The sequence below is a fragment of the Cibotium barometz genome, chromosome 35, assembly GCF_041138505.1.
Source record: "Cibotium barometz isolate CiBa-2024 chromosome 35, ASM4113850v1, whole genome shotgun sequence".
Taxonomy (NCBI): Eukaryota; Viridiplantae; Streptophyta; class Polypodiopsida; order Cyatheales; family Cibotiaceae; genus Cibotium; species Cibotium barometz.
Window position 1 is genome coordinate 44569881 of NC_141080.1, and position 14294 is coordinate 44584174.

A 14294-nucleotide genomic window follows, 5' to 3' on the forward strand; every position below is an offset into this window, starting at 1 on the left:
AAAACTCAGAAATCAGCACTCTTTTCGCGACGGAATTAACGCACAAACTGAAAGGAGATGTGCAGAAAATAGAGAGAGAAGGGGGAGATGGAGAGGACACAGTATTGGGTCCCAATTACCCTCTGTAGGGCCCCCACCACGGATGGTGTATTTGCTTTATTAGAATGATGTAAATCTGAAACAAATACAGAAAACTTGACCTTTTCTTGGCTGGAAAATCCTGCCCTTGACCTTCAGTCCTCCACCCCTTTGCGTTAGCAACTTCTTGGCTGTCCTGGCCCTTGTTTGCTTGAGCACTTGTTGAATTATGAGATGCCTTCATTGATTCTTGGCTGGAGTATTTATACTCTCCTTATCATCCAGTCAGCCAGCTTTATAAAGCCTCACGACTAGGTCTTTAGAAATAAAATGCTTTCACATTTATGCAAGCTGCTGGCCACTCTGCGCATGCCTGCTGGGATAGTACCAGGCTGCTGGGCACTCTGCGCATGGGTGTGGGACTGCCCCCTACACCTGGCCGACCTGCTAGGTAGGGTTTTTAGCCCTGTCGGCTGCCTGTCCAGAAGCACTAGGGCTGGCCGACAGCCCTTCCAGCCCATGCCATGGCTGGTGGGCACAGCCTGGGCCCTCCTGGCCCCTTGGGGGTGGTTCTAGATCTTCCCCCATGCCCACACTAAGAGTGCAAATCTCCGCACTGGGGTAGCCCTATGGGCTGGCCCCATCTCTACATGCAAACCTACATGCCCACAGAGGTCTGGCATCCGGTTGCAAACTAGATACACAGAACATCTGACATCATTCCAGAGGGACTCACAGCGCGGACTGGCACTGTTCCATGTGCAAGACAGTGCACACCCGACCTTGGACTCATGTGCAGGACAATGCACACTTGACCTTGGACGACTGAGATGGATCCCTGGCTGACTCGTCCCGGACTGGGCTCACATGGGACCAGTTCACCATCCCAGGTCCTGCACCTTCTGTACAGAAATGTCTACGTGGCATCCAAGTGCGGGATGCACGTGACATGCCATATATGCAACTTTGGGAGATCCCTCCTCTGAAACTTTGACCTTGCCTGTATCTTTGGTGTTGACCATGTCAGATGCTTTAGAAGCATCTTGGGCTTTATACTTGGCTTTGGCTGCTCGAGAATCATCCCGACGAGCAAAACAGCGAGCCTTAGTATGACCTGACCTGCCACAGTAATCACATTCATTGCTTTTGTCCTTGGATTCCTTAGAATCCTGTTTACCCTTGCCTTTCCCTTGGTTTTTTTTTGTTTTTGTTGTTGTTGGAGTTCCCTTTTCTGCCTTTGCCTTTGCCCTTGTCAGAGGCAACAAAAGCAAAATCCGACTTGCCTTTTCCATGAAGCATGCACTTGTCGTGGAGATAACTCATGACTTCCTCAAAAGGGGGGAGAGGATCACGGAAATAAATATTACCTCTGAAAGAATCAAAGCAAGCAAGCAATTTACCAAGAAGTTTATGGATGGGATTGTTGATTAATTTGGCAATCTTAACTATCGAAACTCTCCCATACCTCCTCTGGATCTCCGTCCACATCTGACGAAACCGAACGGGAACCCGGAACAATATACAAACACTTCAGATGCCAAACTAAGATATGAAAACACAGCGGAAATAACCATTACCAATGCTTAAAGGGAACACAACACTGAGCCGGAACGACAGGCCCCCCGTAGGAACTGCTTTATTCCAACAAACGGGTTACAATCAAACCAAGGTGTAGGTGCAATACTGCACCGGATTTTCCAGAAGCTTCCTCAGTAAACACTTGCACAGGAATCAAAGCACAAACCGCTCCAAGAACCAATACGAATCAACAGCCCGGTGCGGTGTCAAACCCAACACCGAACTCTGTGCCAAAAGAGCCCTAAAAAGGCTCTCAAACAGTACCAAGTCTGTCCAAAAACAGTCCCTGATTCCTCCAAACACAGCCCCTGAACCAATGCCTAGAAGGGAGTGGTGAAGAGAAAAGAAATGGCCCAGCGGTTGTACCACTGTACAATCTGAGAAAATAAAAGGAGAGAAGAATCTCCACGACCACTGTACCACTGTGCGGTCTGCACTTCAGGAATGAGAGAGAGAAAGAAAGCTGTATTAACGTCTACTAGAGGCCGAACTCAACCTATGAGACAAATCAATGTACAACTATCAATGTCTTCTGGATGTCCAGAAAAAAAAAGGACAAAATGAACATGAAATAAAGTATGAAAGTACTGAGCTAGTGGGGGGTGTGATGGATGGAGCACTACTGCTAGAGGCTCAGTATGCAACCTATATGCGTAGGGTATACGAGAATGCAATGCAGATCTGTCTAGCTCCAACCCCAACCAGTACCATAATGCGGGTGTAATATGTGATACATAGGCGATGGCAAGGCAAAAATACCTCGGAGCATGATCTTCGGGTGTGAGTGTAAGTGAGCTAGCCACTCCTGGATATGGTGCTGATGTCGAGCCCATATCTCTGTGATCTCCCTCTGATGTAGTCTGGGAGTCTGGTAGCCTGGTGCTCTCGGTCTCCGTCTGGCTCGGAGGTCCGCAGCGTGCTGGAGTGTAACCCCCTCCTATGTCAGGGTAGGCATTGGGATAGATCTCTGGAAGAAATCAGTGAGCTGGAGCTATCGCCCACCTCTCCCTGTGGTATGAGTCCGTAGCAGTGTCTCTCTGTGGTGCTATGCCTCTAACAAGAACTGGCCAAATCTGCGCTAGTCTGCGGACTCCATGATCTGGCGGAGTGAGGGATGTCCACTGAAGATGGTGGTGTATCTCTCTCTAATGACACTATATGCTCTGCATCTGCATACATAATGTTCCTCACTCTCAACCTCCTCCTAGCGTAGTCTGCATATCCTCTCTGCTCTGGGGATCCGTGCTACTCTACCTGCCTCAATCTCAAGCTGATGTGATGACACTCTAAGCTGGCCAATCGCCACTCGGGCACTGTGAGGCATGTACACATCCATGTATCCAGGTCTCTGTATGAATCCATCCACTGTGAGGCATGTACACATCCATGTATCCAGGTCTCTGTATGAATCCATCCACTGAGATACGCATAAATTGATATCTGTAGTATAGCATCTTCGCCGGTAGAGGCTGACTGGGTGTAATCCAAGTCTCTTGAGTGTATCGTTGCCATAAATCCTGCCGAAGGACTCTGTTCCTCTCACTGTGAGAGAGCTGGATGTGTGGTGCATGTGTATCATACTGGAAAGGTGGCACGTGATCTATGTCGAGACCATGCTGAGTGAGCCACTGTATCATCTCTGAATACCATGATCTCCTATCTCCACTCTCTGCGAGCTACCTGGACGCCTCAAAAGCTCTATGTGAGAGTCGATCTGATGGCATATCTCTGATCCTCTATATGAAGCAGATCATCTAGAAGAGAGACTCTACTAGCATAGGAGGTGCAGCAAACTCCATCCAGACAATGTCATGTGGGACGGAGGGTTTGCTACGGATCATCCGTGAGAGCATGAGAATCTGAGGCCTCTCTATCTGAGACCATGTGGAGGTGGCGAGCCCAGGTGCCCATACTGCTACAACATACATGCAGGGGTGACTAGTGTGTCAAACAACCACCCCTTCGTGCGGGGCTCCTGGAAGTGTGCCTGGTGACACTGTCTCTCTAGTACCCTCATGTGAGTCTATCCCTGGCTGCCTATGCCATAGTAAATCTTCCTGGCGGAGTCATAAATGTAATCCCCAGGTACACATGAGTCTACCACTTCTACCTGTCCTCCTGCTAGTGTGAAGATGGCCGGTCTCGCCGAACCGGCCCTGATGTCATGTGCACAGTGTGTATCTACCGTGTGCTACACGCACACAAGACTAGCTTCGAGGTTTGGGGAAGCTTGGAGCTAGGCAGGCTGATTGACGAGCTGAGTTAGGGACAAACTAACGGGCGGGCACCCAAGTATGGACGGGCGGGCACCCAAGTGTGGACGCCCGATGACCGGCCAAGAGCCTATAAAAGGGTGGCCAAGGTTAGTCATTAGTCATATAGAGTCTCGCGTGTTTTGTGAGAGCTCTATGGTCTAGAGCCTAGATCTAGTGCAGACGTGCACCTGCTTTACGCAGCCAAGGCCGGCAGCAATCTCGAGGCCTGCGAGGGTAGCTTCGTGGCGGTATGGGACGTCGCGAGGAGGAGATTGGTCGGTACGTCAACCTAGTTAGCTCAGCTCGTGGCTCGGTGGGGACAGCCACCACGGCTGTCATGGTTGGGAGGTGAGTCAGGCCTACACCCCTTTGTTGTTTGTTTATTTGCAGGTTTCGAGTCTCGTACCAGGAGCGTTCCACGAGGAGATCCGGTGGGGATTTGACAGTGGTATCAGAGCATGCCTCGTGAACGAGCAAGTCGGTAGGTAGAGAAGATGAGGTCGAAGAAAGGTATGTGTTCAAAAAGCTTGCTATTTTTGCTGTGCATATGCTGTTTTTCAGATTCAGTTTGTTGTTTTTTCATCATAGGAAACCCGTGATGAGGGTGTAGGTAGATGGTAGGGTTGTTTGCTTTGCAAGAAGGCGGCTGAAGATGCTTGTGCAGTCGCATGAACAAGTCTTGAGAGAAAACATTAAAAAAAAGCATGTTCGTTTTTTTTGTTGAACGTGAGAGAGAGAGCGTGCGAGAGGTGTGAAAGTTGGCGGACGCTGGCGTGCTCGACGTGGGCTACCGGCAGTTGCAGGTGGTCAGAAAGACGGGCGCCTAGGCCTACGTAGCCAGGCGGCCAGGCGCCTAGGCCTACACAGCCAGGCGGCCAGGCTGGCGGGCGCCTGGGCCTATGCAGCCAGGCGGCCAGGCCTGTGCGTAGGCCGGCGCAGGCCACCCTCGACGCCTGAGCGTAGGCGGCGCCGGCAGGAAAGCTGGCGAAGGCAGCCAGGTGGATGACGGCAGCAGCGCAGGAGGCCGACAACGCTAAATCCAAGAGGGAAGAAAAAAAAATCCAGAAAAGCATTCGGCGCTTTTATTTTTTTTTTACATTAAACTTTTTTTTTAAAAGGTTTAAAGGTGTTTGTTTTTTTTTTAAGAAAGCAAAATATATATATCCATATATATATATATATAATTATTTTTTTTAACACAAAAGCAAAAGCTCAAGTAGCTTTTGGGGACAGTTATATAAACCCCTTAAGTGGGCTTCTTGCCACACATCTCTCAAGTTTTCAAGCTCTCAAGTTCCCTCACACTTTTATTGTGCAAAGATCGAATTTTCTCTCCACTTGCCCTCTTCACGATGTCGACCCAAGAATCGGAGTTGGAGCCCCTTGTCGAACGCGAAGGCTTGCCGGCTGCGCCGGAAGATACCGATGCCGATCTTTTTGACGATTATGTGTCAAAATCAGATTTCCAAGAGTTCAAAGTTGCTCTCGAAGCTTCTTCTTCGGAACATCAAGCACAAATTGCCGCCCAGATGCAAGCCTTGCAGAACTCCATCTCTCTTTTGACCACTACCCTCTCTACTCTTTCAGGTATGGATACCTTAGCCTCTGCTTTAGGCCCCAACACTACTCCGGAACCATTCGGGGGCGAGCAAAAGCCGCGTACCAAGGAGATCGTGGACACTTGGCTACATAAGTGGCAAGACCATTTTCAGTTTCATCCATATGATGATGGAAAAAAGATCCAGTTAGCAGCAGATTTCCTCTCAGGCAAAGCTTTGCTTTGGTGGAAGGAACTCAACCCTAAGCCAACAACTTGGACACAATTCGAAGACGTCTTCAAGAAGGAATTCCTCAAGAAAGAGGATGATTATGATGTTGTTGCCCGGTTTACAGCTTTGACCATGACCTCGCAGCACCTCACTTATGAGGTCTACCTCCAGAAGTTTAGGGACTTGCGGATGAAAGCTACAAAGATGGATCCCACTACTCTTTTGGGGTTCTTCGTAGCTGGTTTACCAAACTCATACCGTTTACAAGTTAAAAATAACAAATGCAAAACATTGGATGAGGCCATTCATTCAGCTCGTATCTATGATGATACAATGGTCTCTTCCAAGTCGAAACCTGTTACCGGGCATGGGGAACAAGCATAAAAGAAAGTTCTCTGCACCTATGGCTAACACGACTGACGGAAAGTCTTCGGACCAACCTTCGAAGAATTCAAGTTCGACACCAGCGAAGAAGATACGACTCCTTAAGGCTTTAAAGCTCAAGAAGGAAGGACGTTGTTTTATCTGCAAAGAAAAAGAACACATGCGTAACGAGTGCCCAAAGCAAAAGGGTGCAAAGACCAACGCAGGACCCAAGCCAAATGCAGCTAACCAGTTGTCTTTGACAGGTACGTTAGTTACTGTACTTTCTCGCCCTAGTACATGTTCTGATTGTCTATTAAACTCTAAAGTATTTGGCTTGCATGATCTTCTCCGAGTTTATGGAGAAGTGAATGGCCATAAAATTCACATTCTTCTAGACCCTGGCAGCTCACACAACTTTGTTAACTACAAACTTGTGCAGAAATTGAGTCTTGATACGAGACCCAGCGATCATACCTGTGAGGTACGCCTACCTGCGGGGGAAGGCAAGTATGGGATCGAAAGGTGGAGATGCTTCCAATCCAGATTCAGGACTACAAAGATACTCTGGAATGCTATGTTATGCACCTAGAAAATGTAGACTTGTTATTAGGGATTGAGTGGTTTAAGCCAGATAGATTGGTCTAGTCATATTTTTTCTTTTGAGCATAGGATCATCGAGTATAGTATTTTAGGTGATTGTATTCATCCCTCTCAAGGACCTCTTGTAAATACAGTTGATTGTATTCATCCCTCTCAGGAACCTCTTGTAAATACAGTTGATTTTGGAAATATAATGGATTCTTCTTTGTATACCGCTTTCCATTGTGTATTGATTCCACTTTCTTCCTTTCTCATCCCTTCCATGGATGTAAATGAATTAAGTGTGTTTGAAAGCAAAAAATTACAGAAAAATACTTGATTCGTTTCAAGATGTATTTCCTAAGGAACTGCCATCGCGTTTACCACCTGAAAGGGCAGTAGATCATCGTATTGACTTGATCCCTAGTGCCCATCCTGTCAGTATTCCACCTTACAGGATGAGCCAAGCTGAGGAAGACGAGTTGGCTAAACAACTCGAAGATTATTTGAGGATGGGCCAGATCCGTCCAAGTAAATCACCTTGGGGTGCACCTATGTTGCTTAGGAGAAAGAAGGACAACACCTGGAGAATGTGTATAGATTACAAGAGATTGAACAAGCTGACAATTAAGAACCGTTATCCTCTCCCTAGATCAGATGACCTGATTGACCGGTTAGCAGGAGCGAAATATTTCACGAAGATAGATTTACGTATTGGCTATCACCAGATACGTATTCATGAAAGGCTTGTCGAAAGAACCGCCTTTCGGACTAGGTATGGCCATTACGAGTTTCTCATATTACCTTTTGGGTTAACCAATGCTCCAGCCACTTTCCAACAAATGAAGAACGATCTTTTTCGTGAACATTTGGGGAAATTTGTGGTGGTGTTCCTGGATGATATTTTGATATATAGCCGTACTCTTGAGGATCATGTTAGACACCTCACGATTGTCTTATCTATTTTAAGACAGAATCCACTATATGTTAAGTTAAGTAAATGTGAGTTTTTTATGACAGACATCATTTACTTGGGACACAAGATCACTAGAGATGGATTGAGCATTGACTATGACCGAGTTCAGAAGGTTTTGGACTGGCCTATACCGCGAACAGTGAAACAACTTCGTTCTTTTCTCGGTTTTGTTGTTTTTCTTCGGAAATCTGTGCGGGAGTACTCTCAGGTCACACTACCGATGACCGACTTGTTGAAAGGTCGTGGACGTAAGTCAAATCAGCCTATCACTTGGAATAACGATTTCGATATGGCCTTCAGACTTTTGAAAGATAAAGTCAAGGAAGCACCTATCTTAGCATTACCGGATCCTAGTCGGCCTTCTGTTCTTGAAACTGATGCCAGTGACTATGCCATCGGGACTGCTTTATTTCAGACCGGTTGCTTTTGAAAGTAAAAAGCTAGACGACACTCAATCTCGTTGGCCAACCCTTGAGAAGGAGCTTTATGCTGTGATTCATGCTCTCAAGGTTTGGAGACATTATTTATATGGCTCCAAGTTTGTGGTATTAACTGATCATCAGTCAATCAAGTATATGTGTGATGCGGATGATTTGAGAGGAAGGAAAGCTCATTGGGCTGAGTTAATGCAAGATTTTGATTTTGAGATCCGTTATCGGAAAGGGTCCATGAATAGTGTTGCAGATGCGCTTAGTCGAATTAGAGAGGTGAATACTTTGTCGTTCACTGAGATTTCTACTGACTTATTTCAGTCATTGAGAGGGCTTTGCAGGACTGATAGTTATTTTGGTCCATTTTGGCAGAAGATCCAAGATGGGAGCTCATTGATTGACCAAGACTCGATGACTGAACAGCCTACCATTCAGGCTGCAGGAGGCCAATGGATGATTCGGAATGGTTTACTATTCCGTAATGACAGAATTAGTGTACCACAGATCCCGGACATTAGGTCCAAGATTCTTAAGGAGACGAGCCCGAGCATCCAATATGCTTCTCAAAGCAGGGTCCACCAAGTGAGGTGTGGAGATAGCCATCCACACACCGGCTCCTTCAAGCAATAACTGAGTGTAGAAAGACCATGTATGATAGTTGGTTGTTGTAAGCTTCATGGAGTCACTGACTTGGGGAGGATTGTAGGATGGTATATGGGTAAGGGTGGGAGCAAGACCTAGATGAGAGAAACTCAGAGAGAAAAGATTGGGAATAGGAACCACCTATGGAGCAGGAGCAAGGGATCCACGTTGTGATGGTGCTAGAGTATCAACAGGAGAAGGAGCAATAGTAGAGAAATCTCGTGAAGACATGTCCTCTGACAAGAAACCTTCTCTTAAGAAAGGGGCTGAAAAAAAAATCAGCAAATCCTCCTCTCAAGCTGTGCACAGCAAGAAGAAAGGGAGGGAGAGTGGGTAAACTGAAAGGAGAGGAAGAAGGAAGATCTCTCCAAGAAGAGGGCTTCCTCAAAATCTGCAGAAGACGTAGCAAACTGTCGAACCTCTTCTCCAAACAGAAAACGCAGCTCTCTTCTGTTCACAGGTCAGCGTTTTGCTCTGATACCATGAAAGAAAGTGAAAGCAATAGAAAACACAGGTGTAGGCCCAGGTACAAGACCTGTAAATGCTGGAAACTGATGTTTATTGCTGAAAACTGAGCACGAGGGAGGCCCGTAGGTGCTGTACAATGATAAGAAGCAGAAGCAGCTTCTAATGACCTCAAGTGGATGCAGAATAATGAGATGGAATGAGGGGAAAGGGGGACAACCCTTACATACCCCTCATAAGAGCTAGTCGGCCAGCTGTGGCAGGCCTACAGCACCATAATAGTTTAAAAATGCTATAAAAGGCATAAAACGCTACGAAAAATGCCTAAATAAATATGCATATGCAAGGCCTCATAAATGGCCAGTACAAGCATGAAAAAATGATGCAGTAGATCCTCTGGAGATGATATATAATCCAACAACTTTGCTTTGTGGATGCCCAGTGTACTATATGCGATCCGCTGGAGATTTCGATGCGCCTTGCTTCTTTAGAGATGGATTTGGCTCTTGAAAGTGACGCTATTAAAGACCTCTTACACCTGTATTTTTATCAAACCTACTTACCTCCTTTGAACTTGCACGATTGTATGGCCAGCATGGCAATAATGCCCTTAAAATTCTGTCAGAAGAGCTCACATGCAAGTTGGCTAGAAAAGTGGAGGTCTGCAGCTATGAGAAGAAGTGGGAGGGCTAGGTAAAGTTCCTGCAATATAATGGGAATAAAACAATAGTATTGATTGCAGATTTCAATATGTTCTAGAATACACCAAAAAGTAAGATCTATGGCACAGGAGCAAAAGGGAAACCAACTGCATAGCAGGAGAGCTGGCACAGCAGCAGGAGCACACAGATCTCAAAACAACAGTTGCAGGCTAACAGCATAAGCACACAGATCTCACAACAAGAGTTGCCTCAGAGACATAAATGCAACACTGCTTATTTATGATGGCAGCAATATCAAGAAGCTAACCAGTATCGGGCAGTAGCTCAGTTGTTAAGGTGTTTCGATGTCAAACCCCAGGTTATGGGTTCGAACCCTGCTGGCTACCCGATTGATGTGCCTTGCCCCTGATTTGTGGGATAAGGGGGGTCCCATGGGTACTAAGCCCGTCTCTTCTCTAACGCCAAACTTTTTAAAAAAAAAGAAAAAAAGAAAAAAAGAAGCTAACCAGTAAAGTGGGCAGGTATTAATAGAACAGCCCTTGCAGCAATTGACCATATATACAATCTGCCTTGATGTTAAGGCTGAGGATAAGGCACACTAAGCTGAGCAACATAGCCTGTAGCATTCCTTTCCTCAGCACAAGACACCCCTTCTCAAATCTATCACAAGAATAGCTCTTGTGCTGAAGTCAAGAATTAGGAAATGGCCCCAGAAAGGCCAAGGCCATTTTCCCTTGGAAAATAAAAATCTGGCTGACCCAAGGACATTCCATGGCGTCATTCATGGGAGGCAGGGAGGCAGCAATAAGTGAACAAAAAGCCGTAATACAGCATGATGCAGAGCAACAGAGGTGACAGCGATGGCTGGCCGTCCTTTGTCTGCTAGATCAGCGGCGCATGAGGAATTCTAGGGGAGACTGACATGTCAGAATAAAGTGCTGATTCCAATCAATACTGATTGCTGCTTGGACACCCTCAATCGTCGTGCTGCTGACTGCGACCATTACAAGTGTTCCGATAAGCTTGGAACAGTTCATTTCATCTCAGTAGAAACCCCCCCAAAAAAAAAACATAACGAAAAAACATGTGAACACCAATTGCTATGAAAGCAGCACCAACCATAGAAGGCACACATGAGTCCATAAGTGTTAAAAGCTTGGCATACCCTGAACATGCTGTCTTATGAAGACCATTAGAAGCAAGATTGTGAAAGGCAGCACTTGCTCGATCCATCTTGCCAGCTGTTGAAAATCGTATCGCTGTGATACCGTAGCTCCATTTCCACTGCTAGTGCCAACCAGTGTAGAATCTTCATGGTTACCTACATTTATAGCATGTGAACCATGCGATGCTGCATGACCACTCTCCACACCTGTTGACCTGATAAGATTTTGTACGTTGGAAGAAGAGGCTTGAGCACCTCCATCTGTTGTATCCCTTAGAATAGAAACCACACTTCTGGAAGTTAACCTATACTGGTCACCACTATCACCGCCTTCAACGATCCTGATAGAGACTTCAGCTCTATCATCTCTTTCGGCTAAACTGAGAGTCTGACTGATTTCACGATTTGCAGCTGCACTTGCACTTAATCCATGCTGGTCGATGTCTGCATATTGATGCTGACTACGGATCAATCTTGAAAACTCCATAACTGCTGACAGAGAACCTGACAACAAACTAGGTGTAACCTGCATTCCATACCTCCTACTACTTTGATGAGACTCATGGTCTGCCCCTAGATTCTCCATTGTGTTGTGTGAATACAGCAGACTTAATCAACCATAGTAGGTGATCTGGTTGGCAGAAACCAGCAAATGAACGCCAGTAAGAAGGAGATAAAACTGTCTTCTGTACAATAAAAACGTCTGTAGGTCCCCTGTCCAACAAAATCATCTGCACTCTTACGAGACCAGAGTAATTTCTCCTGCAAACCAACTTGAAAAAAACAGTATGTGCATTTGTACGTGAGAGAGAGAGAGAGAGTGTGTGTGAACCAGCACAGCTAGAGTTTGTATCCAAGCTTCATCCAAACCATGGTAGATGCAAGCCAACTAATGAAGCCGCAGCAAGCACAACTGCAGGCTATTCTTTGTTTTGTTCAGTGATTTCAAAAGACTGTTTCCATGTGCATAGTCTAATTTCCACACATTCAGAACTGTGAAGCAGCTTTGTTGTTGACAATACCATTAACAGGCTGCCGTTTCTTCTTGACTTGTTCAGGACAGTGAGCACAACTGCAGGCTGGCTGTTCAGAGGGCTCTTTCCCCTTTGCGCTGTTCAATTTCCAGTCATTCAGAGCAAATGCACTCTCCTTCTGGTTAGAAACTACGAACTATGGCTATCTCTGTGAGAGCCGTGTTCATAAAAACCTAAACAGGCCGACCTGTCAAATCTTGACTTGTACAACGGGGCAGGGCTATTGTATTGGCTAGGTAGGGTTTGATACGGATGAAGTAAATCTAGCAGAAGAAATGGCAGAAAATGTTCTCAGGAGGCATTGGAACTTACTGGTGGAGAGAAGAAAGATCAAAGGAGGCATGGCGTAGTTTCCTGTATTTTCTTGTAAAACTGGCTACTGACGAAGGGGAAAGGAAAGACACGCAGTGTTTGTTTTGGCTATGGCGATGGAGACGATGAGCTGCCACTACGATGAAGATTGCATGTGAGTAGTTTTTGTTGTCGCTCTCGCGTACCCCTGCCCCAACACGCGCTTTTGACCTTTCTCTGTGAGAGTGAGAGAGAGAGAGAGAGAGATTGTTGTGTGAAAAATAATGTGCTATTTTACTGCTATACATTGAAAAAATATAAAAGCTGCAAATTCCATAGAATATTCTTGATCTCAACAGAACCGTTGAATATTGAAAAGTCGTTAATCCTATAAACACCCATGCCCTCAGATATGGAGTGGGAAATTCCCCCAAGAGAAAAATTTTATGAAGGTTGTGGGGAAACCTTTCCCCCAAGAGAAAATGGGTCTCCCCTAACCAAGCAGTCCTCAGCAGTGGAGCAAAAAATGACACTAAAATTTCTACAACTGACTTGATAAGCCTATGGTTTCTGCATCTTACACATCACCAACTATGGAAAGGATTTTGGTCATGCTGATTCCTAGAAAATAGTGCCTCTTGAGATGAGGCCTCCCCCATGATGAAGTGATCAAAGTGCCCTCATACACATGTGATAAAAAGCTCTTGTTTATTATTCTCGTCTAAGAAATAATTAACAAGACATTACCACGGCATGGATGTCAACACACCAAAGACAGCTTCTCCGTAGGACCCATTTTCTATGCCATCATCTTCTTCAGGGTGGTAGAGAACGAACAAACATTATGAATGTGCCATTTAAAAAAAAGCCAGCCACCTTAACTACCAATTATTGACCCACCTTTAAAGTTACGGCTTTTACCTTGTGTTTACAAAAACGAGGACACAAACCCCATAGTTTCCAATTTAGGGTTTGTGGGCAAAGCTTTTTAAAAATCTCTCTCTGGCATGCTCATCATCAAGGATCCCTACAATGTCGAGTTGAAAGCAAGGACACCAACTCGGTGTTATAAGACACCAAGAAAGGCAGCCAAGTGTGTTAAGTGACTCCATAAAGTAACTCAAGATATATGATGTCCATATTAGTGGAGTGAAAGCTTAACTCATAATGAGGAGGGGCCACCTAAGATTTTATGGTAGTGCAAGCAAGGAAGGTAGGGGTTTGTCAATGTGTCTATTTGGTGTGTGCTGGTGTCTGGGTGTGTGTGTGTGTGTGTGTGTGTGTGTGTGTGTGTGTGTGTCATCATCAAGGATCCCTACAATGTTGAGTTGAAAGCAAGGACACCAAGGAAGACAACCACGTGTGTTAAAGCGACTCCATAAAGTAGAGAGAGAGAAAGAGAGAGAGAGAGAGAGAGAGAGACAGGGAGGGCTTTTAGGGAGATTAATGTGCATGTGTTAGAGAGAGAGAGAAATTAATGTGTGTGTTAAAAGATATATATATATATATATATATATATATATTAATGTAAAGTAATTTTGGTAATATATCTTCTATTACGAGAGAGAGAGAGAGAGAGAGAGAGAGAGAGAGAGAGAGAGAGAGAGAGAGAGAGAGATTAATGTGTGTGCTATTTGGACTTATCATTTAGTCACAAACACTTGAAATTAGAATATGGCAATTACACCAGCCTTGTAGACAAATCAAGTACATCTAATTTCATATTCAAGGGAAAATCCAATTTCACGTGTCCTAATGCTTGGTTATTTCATCAACACATCTCATATTAACTAAAACAATTATGCAAGAAAGGTGAACGATTCCTCCATGTGGTTTCCCTTCATAATTCTCACAAAGCAGGTCACATCAAGCAGCTTCTTGAGGCTCAACAAGATGTCTTGACTGCAATTTGTCTATCCATGTTATGATTTGTCAACTAAACTACGCGACCCAGGTTTTTTCTCATTTAAGAACATAAATTTGTTTCATTTTGGAAAGTACTC

At 45.2% G+C, this 14294-nt stretch overlaps 1 protein-coding gene across 1 annotated transcript in view; it reads right to left on the reverse strand.

Annotated features, from left to right (window-relative positions):
- The window catches only part of LOC147618492 (uncharacterized), a 54549-nt gene extending 41988 nt beyond the window's left edge, over positions 1-12561 (reverse strand). The window contains exon 1 of the mRNA XM_086774924.1: positions 10967-12561. Coding sequence (XP_086631050.1) covers positions 10967-11552 — 586 coding nt within the window. The 5' untranslated portion in view covers positions 11553-12561. The remainder of the gene's footprint in view (positions 1-10966) is intronic.
- Between the last annotated feature and the right edge of the window lie 1733 nt (positions 12562-14294).